Source organism: Embiotoca jacksoni, unplaced genomic scaffold (genome assembly GCF_022577435.1).
Source record: "Embiotoca jacksoni isolate LCO1_2020_lvr unplaced genomic scaffold, fEmbJac1.0.p SCAF_4, whole genome shotgun sequence".
NCBI classification, from domain to species: Eukaryota; Metazoa; Chordata; class Actinopteri; family Embiotocidae; genus Embiotoca; species Embiotoca jacksoni.
The window spans coordinates 20,167,482-20,185,345 of NW_027185392.1; the positions used below are offsets into that span (position 1 = coordinate 20,167,482).

Sequence of the window (17,864 nt, forward strand, 5' to 3'; positions counted from 1 at the left end):
TAGATGATGCAATTCTACTACGTGAACTGTACGTGCAGCATCGGTCACAGCTCATCTCTCTTTAGAATTTAGATTCTCTTTGGAGTGTTTTGCGTGAGTATCAACAGCATGATAAAGTTAAATAGGAAATCTCTTAATGTGCACATTATAAAAGACCTACGTTAAAGTTGTCATTGCTACTGCAAACAATTTCGATGTTCGTGATCGATCGAAGGAAAGTCATGGGCGGCCTGAACATTTGATCAGTCAGAGTTCTCCTTTCATTGCTCTGGTTTCAAAAATGCTGCTGCTGAGGACCCGTCCTAAAATTGATCAGCGTGTTGGTAAAGAATAGGCCTTCAGGAGTGATTGGCCGTGCGCCCTAGCAGCATGATGAGCTGAAAAGTTTCACATTAGATGGAGCCTTTGCACATGTTTTTAAATGTGGGTTTATTTTTTGTTAATTCTCACCACTATCTGTTGTATCATTATTGATTTTAGGCATCTGTACAGAAAAACAAATGTATATTATTGAACGCATGAATGCACATTCTGTTGTTTTTTTCTCTTTTTCTTTCATTAGATTGTAAAACCGTCTGTTTCACTCTCCGAGCTATTCTCCTTAACCCACTGTGTTTCCACGTGGTTCGAACGTTGCAGTATGATGGTGATCTTGTTGAACTGCGTGACCCTGGGAATGTACCAGCCGTGTGAGAACATCGACTGCTCCTCCGACCGATGCCAAATACTGCAGGTACACACAAACATACACACATTTGTTGTGATGATTTTGCCATCAGTGGGCTCCCATTTTGGATCAATCTGTCATGAAAGTTCTGTGTATCTCAAAACTCACTTGTGTTCTTTGAGGTTTTCTTGTTGTAGATAATTTATATTTTGTGGTTTGTACAGTTTTGCAGTAAACCTTTTAGGTTGGCATTGTTAGGTTGTTGGATTATTACTTTGATCCAGGGTAAAGTATCTCTGCAGCTATTTATAAGGTTGCCAATGTCATGTTCTCTCCTGACTTTGGTGATCACATGACCACTATCATGTTGACCAGCTAAATTTTTTGTCATCAGGTGTAATTTTTGTCACCGTGACCTCATGACATCCGTGTATGACTGAAAGTATGGTATCACTGCTCCAAGCTGCAGCTGCTGAAGCACCCTTTAAATGAACCCTAAAAAAATGGCATGACTTCGTTGCAAAGGCTCATGTATATTTGATTAGAGTCTCTATACAGAGCCATGTTGTAGAAAAGCACTTACAAACTCACTTGAGCACACAAAGGCAGCTGTGCACACACACACACACCCTTTCTCTCTATCTGTATTCCTTCCTCTCAGTCTCACCTCGCCTAACCCCCTCCCCCCCACGCCCCCATGCCCCCACGCAGGGGCCCGCAACTCCTCGCACTGACTCACTCTCCTAGCATGTGGTCTTTATGGTGCAGCGAACATGACTCTCTCACATTCGGCACCTCTGCAGCTTTCCTTGTCATCTGGCAGCGCACAGAATCCCTTCTCACTTCTGTCAAAGGTGGCCTGAGTGGGTGTAACATCTGTGCTCGAGCGTGTGCACGTATGTCTTCAGTCTGCTGGTGTAAAGTGCTTGTTGAATCGCGCAGACACCCTGTTTTCCCACATTCTCATACGAACACACACAAGATGGCACACACACACACACACACACACACACACACACACACACACACACACACACACACACACACACACACACACACACACACACACACACACACACACCATATAGCAGTAAACACACACAGCAGATTAATGTGGCTCTCTGGGGGAGCTGGCTGTTGGGTTGGACCTAATGGAATTTCTCCTCCAAGTATCTATAGACCCTATTCAATATCAGCATGGGTTTAGTGGGCTACAGCCCCACAGTCAATACTTTCCTCTCAGAAAATCTGTTCTTCAATACCTTGATTTCAATGCCAGCTCTACAGCCAAATCTGTAAGCTCTAACAAATGTGGTCTTGAAGACCTTTGGAGGATTAGCTTGGAGTCAACTAGTATGTGTTGGATAGATGAGTGGCTAAAACCGGGAGAGATGGTTTGGATGATTTCACTTTTTATTTCCACCTCGGGTTGTTCTGTTGGACTGAGAGGCAACTACAGCCTTGTTGTCCTGGAGGCTTTATTGTTCTAATGCCTTGCGGATGTGTGCGGAAACATCTTCCAAACCAAACAACACGTTTCATTTGCATTTGACTGACTTGTAGCGATCCTGTGACCTGGATGGTGGAGCATTCTGCCCCACATCACAGGTTGTTGTGTGAAGGGCTGCAGGGTTTTCATCTTACTGAACAGGAAATGTAAATGTAATCAATAACAAGCCCTCGGAAAGAGAACTGCATGCAAATACTGTCCTTCATCACAAATTGGAGGTACAAATGCATGTGTGAGCCTGGACACAAATCCTCCAAGGCAGACACACTCGTGTTGTAAAGTGTCTTTTAGAATACAAGCATGCTTTGATCTCATCAGTTCGTGATTTGGATTGAAAAGTACTTTGACAATGTAAAAGATTTGGAGCTTCAGAGATGAACATTTTCCATATTAAAAATTACATCATTGTTATTTAATAATAGCTTGCTCTGCATTGGTAGATTTATACAAACAAAAACATAGTGTAGTAATGTACTGCTGCTACTAAATATAAATAACTGTAGAATACAGGTGTGACAATAGGTATCTGTTCTACCTGATACCTTTTCACTTTTTTACAGACATTTACAGATATATATTTGTGATAATCCAATACTGACCACTATATCAACTTAATAGAACAGTTTTATGTCAGATGATAATATATTATTGATAGAAAGAGACATGTCCACACACTGCTGTATCTTTCCCATCCCTTTAACACAAACTCATGTGAAATATTATTTTTACAAAGATGTCTGCTAATAAATTACATGACATTTTAGCTCAGGAATGTCAAAGATAGGATTACAAATGATGTCATCATTACATAGTTTGTCTATATGCTTTAATCATTAAGTGTCCTGGTTAGGACACGTCTTTGTCAAAATTGTTGGTAAAACAACTGTAAGGTATCCTTATTAAGTATTTTTGACAATGCTAGCTGTGTGGCCGTAAACTCGGTATTATACTAAAGCGTCATACACCCATCAGTCCAGTAGACAATACCATATCAATGTCACATTTTGCCTCAGCTAGGCGTGACAAGTGAGGTGCCTTAGATTCACCTAAGATTCACCTTGTTGTTAGGTTTCAGAAAGATTTTGGTTTGGGTTAAAATATGTAATTTTGCTTAACTAACATTACGTACGTCAGATAATTTACCTAATTTATGTCGGCAGGTTACATACGTTATGCAAGCCGCTTATGTTAATCAAAAGAAATCCACATCGACTTTGTTGTTCCATCCAATCACCCCCAACTTTGTCACTTGACCTCCTTCTCAACATGTGACTGGACTACATGTGTGTACTTTTTTACACCGAGGCGAGGCAAAACCTGACACTGACATCACATGCTTTGATTTCTGCAGTTGGCGGTGTCGATCAGTTGGTTGGTCCCTTACGTTGGTTCAGTCTGAAATGTCCCAACAACTACTGGATGGTTTGGAAAAAGATTTCATGCAGATTTTTTCTGGTCCCCAAAGGATGGTGTCTACTAATTTTAGTGATCCCCTGATTTATCCCACAATGCCACTGGAATGGAGAGGGGGGGGAAGACACGAGATATAAAATGCAAAGAAGAATGAGAAATGTGAGATAAGAGAGCAGTATAAATGTCAAAGGAGGAGTGTTTGTGGCATGGCATTTGCTGGAGTTTTCATCTCACTTGTGTTTGCAAACTTAACCAAAGGTAGTAGCACCTTGTCCATCTCTCTGGTTTGACAAAGGTCAAGGTTGCAAACTTGAATGATTCATCCACATTAGTGCGCCAGTCCGGTTTCCCTACGCTCCTCCAGGACTCATGAACAGGATGCTTCTTTTTAGCAACGAGCTAGTTTAAAAAAAAACAGATCCACATCAATGGTTCAGATTCAGATCATGTTGCCGACAGTGATTCCCTCTGTAAATGAAATTACAGGCACCACCAAGCGTGTCAGTTCATCTATAATTCGCCTCTATACACAGAAAAGAACACCAGCTAATCCTGGCTTTTTGCTCACAACAGCAATAACATGCGTAAGCAAGCTGGGATCTGTGATTTATTTAGATTTGTTTTTCTCTTCTTTTAATTAGATGCTTGATTAAAGCTTGGAGTGAGGTGGGGAATATTGATGTGGGGGCTTATCTGTGATTACTGCTCAAGCAAATTATATCCATTACCCCACCAAATAGGGCAAACTGCTCAATTGAGGAGAGGGTCGGGGGGAGGCTGAAGGAAGGAGTAGAGAAAGGGAGCTTTACTAGATAGAAGAAGATTAGGAAGGAGAGATGTAGATGTGGAAATTTTAGTTGAAAAATTCTAAATTGGTTGAAGGAAAAGAGTTCGAAGTACGAGACTGCAGGGAGCTGAATGCTGAGAGGAGGTCTTGGACTTGAATACAAAAATGTTTCCAATATTATTAGTCCAGTATTCTGGTGCAGAATGCTTTGATTCCAGTTTGACTCCACTACAACCAGAATTTGAGATAGAAACATTCCAGGGTGATCAGCCAACTCACCCCCAAGATGGCATTGGGACAGTGTCCTGAAAGATGGCATTGGGACAGTGTCCTGAAAACTAAGGGGAAGTTTATTCGATCGCTGCCGTGGCCCTTGCTTTACGTGATATTACTGAAGTTCTTACTATACTGTGGGATTTTTCCATATAAATTAGCATTTGTTGCATTCAAGCTCTTGCTAATTGAGTTCACACAATGGTGATTAAGCACAGCCGGTTAAATCTCTCTGTATTCCATAGTATACAGACTCTAAATCTGGAGTCTAGTGAGACATTAACGTGTTCGCCGGATGAATCCATAATTGGCATGCTCTATAGGCAGAGCATACGCACTAGAGACTTCCACTGGCAGATAACGTTCAGTTTTGTCCTATTGTACTTGAATGACTTTGAAACTACCAGAGCAGCCTTTAACCAATCAGCACTGACCAAAAAGAATCGGCCAATACATGTATTGATTTATTTATTCAGCTCAAATGCAGCCATAAAGTCTAAAAGGGCACCGGCCAGTGAGGGGATCATTGCCATGGGTATGACAAATGCCAAGACTTTTAATTCAAGTCCTTTCTGAGTTATTCTGAATGGAATCACATGAGCAAATTGTGTGCATCAAGTATCACTATCCCATGTTGTGTACTCTGTCAGTAGCTAGATTGTGAGAAATTGTGATACTATTGAAGTCTGAACCTGAAGCAGACTCACTGCAGAAAGTCAGCAGGATTTGCCTGTAGGACTCCTTAAACACTTGATAAATAGTAGATTTTAACAGTTCCATGCTCTCCACAAATATGAACTTTTTAAACTGCACAATTGAAAGTTTGGAGAAGACCCGATATTTAGTTTCAACAATATTCAAATTGTTGGAGCAATCTTGAGATGATCTAACGCGCACATTACAGCATCATCCCTAAATCTCCATTTGAAAAAGATGAGTCAGTGAAACAGACCAGTTCCCCCACGCCACTGAATGTTGTTTACAGCAGGCTGGATTGACCTGTAACCATTAGCATGGTGCTACAGATTCATAGCACCGGGTGGTGTTTTTCTATTTGTTGTTGCAACCCAGTTATTAATCCATTCTTTTCAAGGTCTCCAAGATTTGACAGCATGTTTTTGTTTTACTTTTGTTTCTTGTACTACATCATTTTCTACAATATTTTTTTTGTAGAGGAACCTGTGCCAACTGGTTTCTCATCAAAATTCAATTTCATTTCAGGGGTTTCCAAGACTTTTGCAATACATCTATATAAAGCAAATTCTTTATTTGTTCTCCTATTACAAAGTGCACGACTATGATATGTGAACTGTGGCCTCATCACGTGATTTCAAACTGATATCTCAAACAGAAGTCATTTGAATTGTATTTCGAGGCCATTCAATGACAAGCTTATACAGTAATTTGACATGACAGAGAAAATGTTGAGCAGAAGTGTTGTTTTTTTTCCCCTCAGGTTAAGAACCCACGAACTCCCATAAATTTATATTTTCCAATTGCTGTTAAAAATGTAAGGTCAGTTAGTTTGTCTCACATTTACTTGCTGAGGTTATAAATATGTCTTTATGTGATATTTTTGTTTCCACCTCCAGTTGGGATGAATTGATGTTTGTTTGTGGATCCCAAAGCAGTAAAAAATGACATGTTCCACCTTTTTGCTTCTTGACACCCTTTGTCTTTGTCTACCGATATATCTCTGTCAGGCCTTTGATGCGTTCATCTACATCTTCTTCGCTCTGGAATTGGTTATAAAGATGGTCGCTCTGGGAATCTTCGGTCCGCGCTGTTACCTTGGGGACACTTGGAACCGGCTGGATTTCTTTATCGTCATGGCAGGGTGAGGAACTCTTCCCTTTATTTGATCCATTTTCTATATCAGGAGCCTCACATGGGTGGGAAAAGTAAAGGGTATTCTTCTTCTTGGAAAACTGAGTGATCTTCAAGAAAAAAAAGAAAATAGTATAAATTGTGCATATTGGGCAGATGGAATATTTATTAAATACATACAGTATGTAGGACTAAATTGGAAAATGAGCTGATTCTTTCCGAGTAATAGGTTAACTGAACCTACAGTGCAGCATGTTTGAATTATTTGAAAGTTCACATATTTAATTTTGATTTATCATGGCTCTATTTAAAGGCCAGGCTCCAAATCCCTTTTTTCGGCTTGGGCCTCTTTGTCTTCCCGACAGATTCATGATCCATTGTGCGACCATGCGTGGCCAATCATGTACGTGTTAAATACGTAACATGACATTAAATATTAACATGTTGATAGTCACTGGCTCTCACCTGGGATGTGATTGGTAATAAAATTGTGATGATATGATTCAGCTGAGCTAATCACCACAATGGAATTGAATGAGTCAGCTGAAATTACCCTGCCATACATTGTGCATGGCTTCCCACTGTTACTGATGACTCGAATGAAAATGAGCCAAAATCTTGGGCTGGTGGAATAAAACCACTTACATTCAATGAGTTACACATTTTTACCACAAAATGTATGTGTGGCTTTCTTTAAAATGAGATCCATAATTCTCGTGAGCTCAACGGTTTCAGGGTTAGTGTGTAAAACAAGTGATGATTTTGTTCTGTTAAGAGGGCATAGCCCTACTCACTACTAACCTGAGCCTAACACTGAAACAACATAATTGGTATGGGATTTTGAACATTTATGTCATCCTTCATTGCTTATGTACCCTCACACGCTACATCTTGTTCAGCGCACCTGCTGCGGCCACCTGTTGCAGTCTGTTTTGATGGTGCGATTTGCTTTTGCTGGTTTAGTGTTCTTTGTACATCTTTTCTCACTGTTTCAAATGACTTCAGAGAAAAATACACGTTTTCTCTTTTCGTTATTTAGCACAAAAAAAAAAAAAAAAAAAAAAAAAAAAAAAAAAAAAAAATATATATATATATATATATATATATATATATATATATATAATTTGGAAGAAGAACCAGAAGCCAATGCGGATGTTCCTTGGAGGGTAATACCACTGATGACCACTAAGGGCTCTAAAACCTCTAACTCTATAAAATACAAAGTCAATATTGTATATTTCACAAGTCATTACAGTGTCATTTGCTAAATTCACTGCTTAATAATAATAATAATGCATAGTCCACGTGCCTGGTTTGATTGCCATGCCTGATGTGTAGTTAGGTTTTTGGTATAGGTGCGCAGGGATGTTGTCCTTGAATTTTTAGTCAGATCTGCCCTCACTCCTCCCCAGCTCAACCAAATAAGGTAAACCAAGATTGCATCACCCAAGATCCCATACTGGAGGCTTCAACACAGCAGTTCACAAACCCATATGAAGTCAGGGTGGGATGCAACTCTGAAAAAACACATTGCGTGTGCTTTCACATTTGTATTTAATTCAGACCAGATCAGACCAATGGAAATACGGTTTCCTTTTAGTTTTAGTCTTTTTTGTGTTCAACACTGACTTACAAACAAAGAGATGTAAACATAGGATTAAATAGACAAGTTACTCTTCAATTGGACAGTTAAATTGCCAATGCCATCCTGCATCACCAGTTCAGTCAGATGGGGAAAATAAGTGAAAATAAAATTCAGCACTACGACAGTGGGCCTTATGGTTGTATCATCTTGGTGTCACAGAGCTCACAACAAACAATGATAATGAGCCTTATTAGTTAAGACTGCAGCTCAGGCTCATGTTTCATGAATTACAACAGATCAAAGTAGAATTTTATTGAACAAATTATGAGGAGAATTGATGCTTTGAAACAGAGGATACTTTTCAGTTCCAGACATGTCATGGAAAATCCATACTTCTATGTTAGCACATAGACAATAATAAGCTGATGACTTTCATCGCAACCGAACATGGATCAATACGTTTCGAGACTGCTCCTGTTGTGTGTGAAAGATAGGCAGTGCTGGTGACGTGAACAGAACTGGAGAAAGGTATAACCCTAATGAGCAAGTGATACAAATTTGGTTAAAATATGCACCCAAGTTATACACGTTGTTGTGAGCGCTGGTCCTTGCACTCGCAGATTTCTCCATGGACATGAACATGGGGTGCACGTCAAATTTGGCATCGGACTGGAAATAGGCAAGGGAGACCCTTAAAATGCTTCAGGAAGCCTACGGCAATGAGCCAGGAGAGGTCTTTTGAGTGACATTCACGTTTCTGAGGATCAGGTGGAACATCACTGTCCAAAACTGGAAAAGATGCGTCAAGTCAGGTGCACAACCAGGTGGGTTTTATTTGACATTCACTGAGTTGTCCACTTTGAATTTGTCCCCAAGGGTCAGACTGTCAACACTGAGTTCTACTCTGATGCTCTGAGACATCTGAGGGAAAACATTGTGTGTAATTGACCTGACCTGTGGCGAGTTGGCACTTGGGTTCTCCAACACGACAACGCATGTGCTTACAGCACATAGAAAACGCACAAATTTCTCGCCCACAATAACACAATCGTCGCTCCCCACCACTCCTACCCACCGGATTTGGCTCCCTGATACTTCTTTCTGTTTCCCAATCATTTATCACAAATTTTGATGTGCGCTCTTTGCTCAAATTTCAGAAGTTCAAAACATTGCAGATGTACTGACGTACAGAGCTGATGGCCAGAGAAGGGTCTTGACGATGATTGTGACCATAGTTCACATGTGGTCAGACACTGACTTAGTGACCCTGGTCCACTGCTCACAAAAGCATGTGTACCTCCACTGCTGATTTTGATCAAGCAACAACATTTGTAACACTTACTCATTCTGTTATATTCTCCGTGCACATCACAGTGCTGCACATTGTTTAAAAATGCCTGCATTAGTAGGCTTTCAGTTTCACTATCAATTTTAGTAAGACATTATAATTGATGTCTGAATCCAGTAAGTTGTGTAGGCTTACATATGTATGCAGAACTCTGGCTGTGACAAGATTCTCAAAATGATGAGGAAGAGCTGATGGCCAGAGAAGAACAGAGGGGTCTTGACGATGATTGTGACCATATTTCACATGTGGTCAGACACTGACTTAGTGACCCTGGTCTTGAGTGTCCACCTTGAAACTGTGCTGGTTTGTATAGATCTTCTGTGCTGTTGGGATGACGATGTATGTGAAGCATCCTCATTTTTGAATTTGTAGCTGCCTTACCACGACATCTACATTTAAAGCGTTGTCTACTCTCATGGCTACAACTTTGTTTTCTATCAGAATCAGCTTTATTGGTCGGAACACTGCCCTACCCTAGAAATGTGACTCTGTTCATCAAATATATCTTTAAAATACACTTAATACCTTGAATGACTTCAAAGAACTCATTACATAAATTTGATGAGTCTCGACAGACACGGGTGTAAACTGCAACTTGACTGGTTGGTGGAGTTGTACAACCGTGAGGCAGCTCTTCTGCTGCATTTTCATTTCCTCCCTCTTTATCCTCCTCTTCCCATTTTCTCTTCAAGGGAAGGTGATCATTTTTCATTCACTTTTACTGCCATGGTTCCTACTGATGTCCCAACTCTCTACAGTCCCCAGCTCAGTGTTTCAGCCTCTGGGTTAGAGAGGATACTACTGCCATCATCTTGCTTTCATGTAATGTTTGATCTGGTTCGTTTTTCCTGCTCTAATCGCACAATTTCAGCTCATATGTTTTTCCTCACCCTCCCTCTCCTCATCGCTCCTTCAGTCACCATCCTTCAAGCAACAGCCACAGAAACTTGTCACTTCTCATCACTCTGCGCCAAATCCCAATGCTCGGTTCATGCATGGCAGAGCGACACCGCCGCCGCCACCACCACCAATTACTCCCCAGTCTTACATCCACCACATGCAGTGCATGTAGCAAAGAGGAGGGGGACGTGATAAAACGTTGCCCCCCTGGGAACTGGTGTGCTGCAAACACAAACAGTAGGCAAGCTGCAGGAAAGGGATTAGGAGCAGCAGGCGCCACACCAGGCTGCGCTTAGCTTGGTTGTACAGCTGAACCAGACGCAGCACGTGGAGTGTGTAGAACAATATGTGAGCAGGGTGTTTTTGTGCGTGGAGGAGGCAGGTGTCCAAAAGTAAGCCAAAAGTTGACTTTTTGTCTAAATTCTCCCTCTGGCACCCTTTCCCCTGCTGAAAGCTTTTAATTGTGACAAACAAAACTCCAGCTGGAAGCCTCACATATAGTTTTGTACACTTATGATGTATTTTCAGATGTTCTGTGTGTTTAAATTAGCTAGAGAGTTGACATATTATTTAGTAATTTGAGAATAACATTACTATTTCTTATTTTTGTTACTATTATTAATTTGAGTTTCCCTTCTTTATTTTACTGGCTTACTGCTGTTGAGGTGTGCACACCTCACGCGCATTCATATCCACATGAATACTCTTGCATATGTGATAATACCCATGTAAAAAACAAGTCAATCAAATTGAATCTACAGAAATTCAAGACTGCTAAAATAAACAAATTATACAAAAATATGCATACTAATATAATTAACAACTCCCTTTTTTATTTTTCATCAGCATCACCTCACCTCCCTTAAATGTGTATTCCGGTGTCCAGACCAGGTTATTGTGTAAAAGCCCATCACTATGTAAAAAAAGGCACACAGTCTGACATGAAGCTATAGAATCAACTCTTCACACACAAAGTGGGAATTATTTCCTCTACACTTGCAGTCAAGAGTTCAAACCTTCCCGCACCTGTTAAAGTCAGTTGTGAGGCCCTGGAGGCCAAACTGACAATAGATCTTATTTATCTCATTGTGCACTTGCACGCTCCGTCCTATTTACACACATCTTCTTTGACTCCTCACTTAACATACATTATAGCTACAAATGGTGCATAATGCAGCAAAACCTAAGAGGCTAATGTTGATCTTTCGCTTCGTCCTTCCTCAGTTTATTTTCACAGTTGTGATGGCAGCTCAGTCATGCACACCCCAACCCAACCCAGTGCCATAGGCAATCTGTTTCTCCATACCCCAATCCTATGCACGGTAATTATAAATACAGCTGCTCTTGGTTGCAGTAATAACATTACTTCCAATGAGTGACGCTGATCCTAATTTGTTGGACCACTGCACCATTGTATTTGCCTGCAGCAGAGTGGTCGAGGAGCGTTTTGAGAGAGCGAGAGAGAGAGAGAGAGAGAAAAAAAAGAATGCTTAAGTAAAGGAAGGTGGTAGGAGGTTATCTTTTCCTGTCTTAAGTGTTTCACCGTTGGCACCTGCCATTGTTCAGCATTAGGGCCTTTTTTTTTTTGTCTTTGCCTGCACAGGGAGTTTGGAGGTTTGGTTGGAGAAACATTACTGGTTGTGGACTGCTGTGGAAGCAGATAATTTTTTATCTTGGTTTAACATCTGTATGATTAATGAAAGGATGAGTTTGAGGACGACTCTCATATCCATAAAGCTCAAGGATTGCTTGTTTAGTTTTTGCTTGTCAGTTAGGTTACCTGACATAGACTTAATTCTTCTCACAGTTTTCTCCCCTTCCAGCTCCCCTTCTTTTAAATGAGCTTCAGTTGCTAAAATTGTTCTAATTTAATTAATTTATCTCAGAGCGTCTCTATTTTTAAGACGCTTGTCTAATTAAAACTGGACTGTGACCCCGCACAATCATCATGAGCAGCTTTTGTGTGTTTGTGAGGTAATATGTGTGCATACTGTATATTTAAACATCCATGTATCCTTTTGTGACAGCCTGTCCTTCGGGATAGTGTTAGAGAGACTATCGGTGAGCGCAGGCTGATCTGTGTGCCTCCTCTCTCAGGACCCATTCAATCTCTCAGCTCCTGCTCTCTCCCTTCACGCCCTCAATCTTTCCCCAGCACTCAGCACAGGAAGCAGGAGAAGAGGTAAATATAGGCTGTATGTTGAGACCTTGAATGAAAAATACAAGCAATGCAGCTCAGAAAGGAAGGGACATCAAAATGTAATGTCAGGGCTCATAAATGTGCATATTTTACGCTCTAAATGTGTTCTCATCAAACCTCTTGTATGAATGACAACTGGGAATTTGTCCTATGTTGCTCAGGCTGTTGCTCATATATTCCACTGTTGCTCTGAGCATCACCATTTTAGCTGAATTGCCACTGTTCAGTGGGCATTCCCAGCCAGCTAATTACTTGCTGTAGTGCCACTATTGTAAGAGCAATAGATGCTGGTTTCATGATTGGCTTCTGATGGGCAAATCTGCACAAAAGTTCAGCTGCTGAGAGATTCTCCACAGTGGGCAAATTGTGTTCCACAAGTGGTTTTATTTTACTCAAGCCAGACTGAAAAAGCATTTCTGGGCCTATGAGGGAGAATTTATCAAGTTAGTTGTTCCTTAATGCCATCAGGATGTATTAGGTTTGACAGACTGTCACCTTGGATATTAATTTTTGATTTAAAATAATCGTAATAAAACCACATGTATCCAGGGTTTGTGTTTGTTTGTTTCTGTTTACTGCTGCAACTGGACACTGTTCACTGTTTACAATAAACAGACCCTATTCACTGTAAACTACTTTGGACAGCTCGGGGTATGGTTCTTAAGCCTAGGAAATGGTGCGAAGACACTAAAGAATATTAGTTTCAGCCAATAAAATATATTGCAATAGCAAAATGTTTTAATATTTATTGATTATTTGTATCTTTTAAATCTGAAAATAATTCTGCAGAAGCATGACAAGTTTTGCAGTACCTTTGTAATAGTCCTGTTTACCATGGTCAAGAGAACAGGTAGCATTTATCTTATAAGTCTTAACTCAAAACTATGCGCACATAACTGCTTTTGCTTCATCTTTGCTGTCTGGTCTTACAGACTTACTTGTTTTTCTCTGAAAGGCTTCTGAGTTGTCAATCAATCTTTCTGGAATTTGGTAGCTGTGTCACGTTGGTGTTTGTTTCTGAACAGAGAGTGCCTTTCTTTGCCTTAGCATCTGTTTTTTTCTCTGATCTCATATTGTTTTTTATGTTACATGTAGGTGGAGATGAACATGTATTTAGATTTGCCGGCGAATGTGCGGTCCCGATATCATACATCCTGCCTGCTTTCGGTATAGCGTATCTTAACTGTCTCGCCCATACATTATGAGCTGCCAGATCGTGTACTAGTAAAGACAGCAGATGGGAAGCCATAATTGATCTGGATCTGTGTTTGAACAAGTATATTTATACACATTAAATGTTCACCGTCCCATCAGAATGTACTGTTACAGTTAGATAGGGATGAAAGCAGACGCATTTGCACATAAAGTTAAACATGTTTTTCCTTTGTTTACCAATTTAATACCGAGTATGTATAGAACAACAACTTCTACCACCTACTCTGTAATCATTGAGAAAATGAGAAGATGAGAAAAAAAAAAAGTATCATCTGCATAGGTGAGTTTGAAAAGCTGAGTTTTAGTACACTCAGTTGCTAGTTCATTGAGTGCATTGAATCATTGAAATACACCAGTCCTCCAATAAAACTTATCTTCATGGAAGTTTGGCCCAGTTCAGAACAAAGATTCACTTCCTACATACTGAAACTACCCACTTGTGATCTAACAAGCTTGAACTGTGGGTGACACCATCAGCTGAGTTGGCACTTTACACGGCTGCAGCTTTTCCCTGCATCGTTCTGAAATGGTTTCATCATCATACAAATGAGATGAACCAAATAACAGAAACACAGTTGTACCATTGATTGGGGTACGGATTCATTACTATTAATTTTGGCAAGGCGTACCTAATAAACTGGCAACTTGGAAACTGGCTTTTGATAACTTGCATTTGTTAGTTCTTTATTAACTGTAGACACAATCTATATCAATGCAGTTTTCATGACAAACATCAAAACTAATTCTCAATCCAGCAACATGTTCCCAACATCCAGTGTGTCATACATCACACAGTGTGCAGCAAAAGCTTTTGGCACTTTACGTGTTTAGATTAATATCCATCATGCAATCTCATCAGAGAGGTTTCTGAGCCAACATTCATTCTGTAGCATGACAATGACCACTGAGTCATAAAGACCTCATAAAGTCCTACGGCAGATGGTATGAACCCCTGAGAGCCCTGATCTCGACATCATGGAGTCAGCCTACGATTACATGGGGAGACAGAGGCTGCCTCAATCCACAGAGTAGCTGATGCTTGCCAAGATTCTTGGAACAAACTACCTGCCAAGAACCTTGAAGAACTGCCAGTGTACCTTGGAGATTTGGTGCTGTTTTAAAGGCAAAGGGTGGTCACACCAAATATTCATTTGATTTAGTTGTTCTGTTAACTTCACTGTGTGGGAAGTTAATGAATAACTGAAAATTATCCATTGCAATATATTTGAAAGCATTCTCAATTTACTGTTCTGCTTTAAAACCATTGCAAAGTACTTACAAATACAAAAATACATAATGAGTTTATTCTATTGATGTCCCTGACAACATTATCATGACATACATGAGTAAAGATAATCATTTCTATATTGTTACACTATCACTATCATTTATTCGTTATTAAGTAAAACAGCATTAACATTAAGGAGTACCGGCAGATGTCTGTCATGTTTCACATTTTGTACAGGCCATGCAATCCTCTGGAGCACCAGAAATAAAAAGAAAAAAGTAAACTGACAAAACCTCAGACATGAAACTGTCTCAGATTAATATCATATGGTGTCAAATGTTCGTAAAACAAGACCACAGTAACAATTGTTTGAAATTGTGCATGTGTTCAGCATGACACACTGCTGCTTCCCTAAAACTGTTAGAAAAACTCTAACGTACATTTCAAGTAACTTAAAGTTGGGACTGTGCAATATCATAGATTTGGATGTATTGCAACTTGATTTAATGCCAGAGAATGAATACAGCTGTCAGTCCGCTCGAGGATTAAAAGTGCACGCGTCTATGATTGAAAGAGAAGGTCATGTGACAAAGTACAAGTAAGGGATATAGGTCAAGGGTGGTTGGATGGATCAAACCCAGGACTTTCATCCAGAAGACGGGTTCACATTAGTGAGAAAGTTACGTGGATTTTTCTTTTGTAACACAAGAAATGTACTTATGTCGTGTAGCATTTTTAACACGTAACGTGTGTAAAGTAACTTAAGTGATGCACGTACCGTTATTTAGCTAAAATGACTTATTTTAACCCAAACCATGACTTTTGACTAACACTAAGGTCATTTTGGTGCCGAACACTAATCAACTAATTTCTTCTTCTGCCTGGTTTTTGGTGACTAAATCTGGCCAGTTTGTATGTTGTTAGTATGAGCTGATAAACTGTGTGTATGTGTGTGTTTATTGTATTTATACAATCCTTAACATTTACACTGCAGAGTTATGACATCCAAAGTTGTCCCGTTCACAAACTGTAATTAGTTTAAGTGGAAGATGAAGTATGGGGTTGTTGAGTTAATGCTTCTCAATAGTTTGACACTAAGAGTATAATAAATGAGGCCTGGGAATCAGTCTGGTATCGCAGCACACCAACTGTCGAAACAGATGTGTGTGTATTTGTGATGAAGTCAAAGTGGCTTATCATTAAATACTGTATACCGTTATTTATTGTTAATTTATGTTTTGCCCGTTGGTCAGTACTATGACTCTCAGTCAGTTCAGTCCAGAGTTTGCAGTTGATTCTCATTTCTTAAACTGTAGTGAAAGAAGCTTTTATACGTGTTTTGCCAGTGAAGACACATTTTGGATGGTGTTTGCCACAAAGGCAAACATAGAGATTTGATGAACTCGTTCAGTGATTCTCAACTGGTGGGTTGAGACCTCTGTGTGTGTGTGAAAAACAAAAAGGTTTTAGGTAACAAAAGTCCACAGAAAGCCCACAGAAATACTGCCATTGTGCTCTTATTTTGAAGGATACATTTTTTTGACGGCACAAGCATGCAACCAAAATGTTGGTAAATGTTGTCACCTGAAAAGTTGTTTCTCATAAAATAAGATAAGATAATCCTTTATTAGTCCCACAGTGGGGACATTTGCAGCATTACAGCAGCGTAGTTGATAGTGCAAACCTTACAAACAAGAGTAAAAACAACATCGTACAAAAAAGCAACATAGCTAAATAAGTAATACCGTAATAAGTGAGTAGGTAAAGCACTTATGACGAGGTTTTGTATTAGACAAGTCATTTTTTAATTTGTTTTTATTAATTCCTGTCTGCCTTTTGTTTACTTTGTCATACAGTTTAATTTAGCTTCTTTAAACTTGATAAGCGTCTTAAACTTGTATAACAAGCATATACAGTATCCCTGTGGTTTCACTGGGTTTTTAGACTGATTTGCACTTTTGTTGGCTTTTTAAAAAAGAAATTGAACAATGCATTAAATCATGTATTGTATTGTATTACTATCATATTATTTATTAACTTATTTTGAGACTCAAAAGTTTCAGAAATCTGGGTCGTGAGTTAATGACTTAGGATAAATGTGGGTCCTCAGGCTGGACATGTTACGAACCACTGAACCAGGTGTTATTTAAATTGTCTCCTAGCAGGAAATTGTATTTGTATGAAAATGTTGTGGATTACCACTTACATACTTTCCTCCTGAGAACTGAATATTTCCATCTGTCCATTATTTATACCCGCTTTATACTGAAAAGGATGACGGGCGCTGGAGTCCATCCCAGCTCACATTGGGCGAAGGCAGAGTTCACCCTGGACAGGTCACCAGTCCATCACAGGGACAACACAGAGACAGACGGAAACAAAGACCATTCACGCTCTCATTCACACCTAAGGGCAATTTGTACAACCACCAATTAACCTGAGGTTCATGTTTTTGGATGGTGGGAGGAAGCCGGAGTACCCGGAGAGAACCCACGCAGGCACACGGAGAACATGCAAACTCCACACAGAAAGGCCCAGGACCAGATTCAAACCCAGAACCTTTTTACTGTGAGGCGAGAATGCTAACCACTGCACCACTGTGCCGCCCCAACTGGATATTTCACATAATCTATTTTAATGCCACCCGGGCATCATATGTTCACTGATAGATGTTCTTTGACTGAGCAGCATAATTGGAAGAGCACACAGACAAGGACGGAGCTTCAGTTAAAACTTTAGGCCACCTGTGTTTAATATTTATACAGTACTGTCTAAAGGTGATCTGCACAGCAGCTTGGAGAATATCTCATTATTTTGTGGATTTAGGCCATCTCAGATGCTTTGACTCTTCTGTTGTTGTGTAAAGTAGCAGAAAAGGATCCAAATGCAGAATCTCAAAGATCAAATTCAG

At 39.9% G+C, this 17,864-nt stretch overlaps 1 protein-coding gene across 1 annotated transcript in view; it reads left to right on the forward strand.

Annotated features, from left to right (window-relative positions):
- The first annotated feature begins 626 nt into the window (after positions 1–626).
- The window catches only part of LOC138208799 (voltage-dependent T-type calcium channel subunit alpha-1I-like), a 139,823-nt gene continuing 122,585 nt past the window's right edge, over positions 627–17,864 (forward strand). Inside the window, exons 1-2 of the mRNA XM_069166920.1 lie at positions 627–733; positions 6,354–6,487. Coding sequence (XP_069023021.1) covers positions 641–733; positions 6,354–6,487 — 227 coding nt within the window. The 5' untranslated portion in view covers positions 627–640. The remainder of the gene's footprint in view (positions 734–6,353; positions 6,488–17,864) is intronic.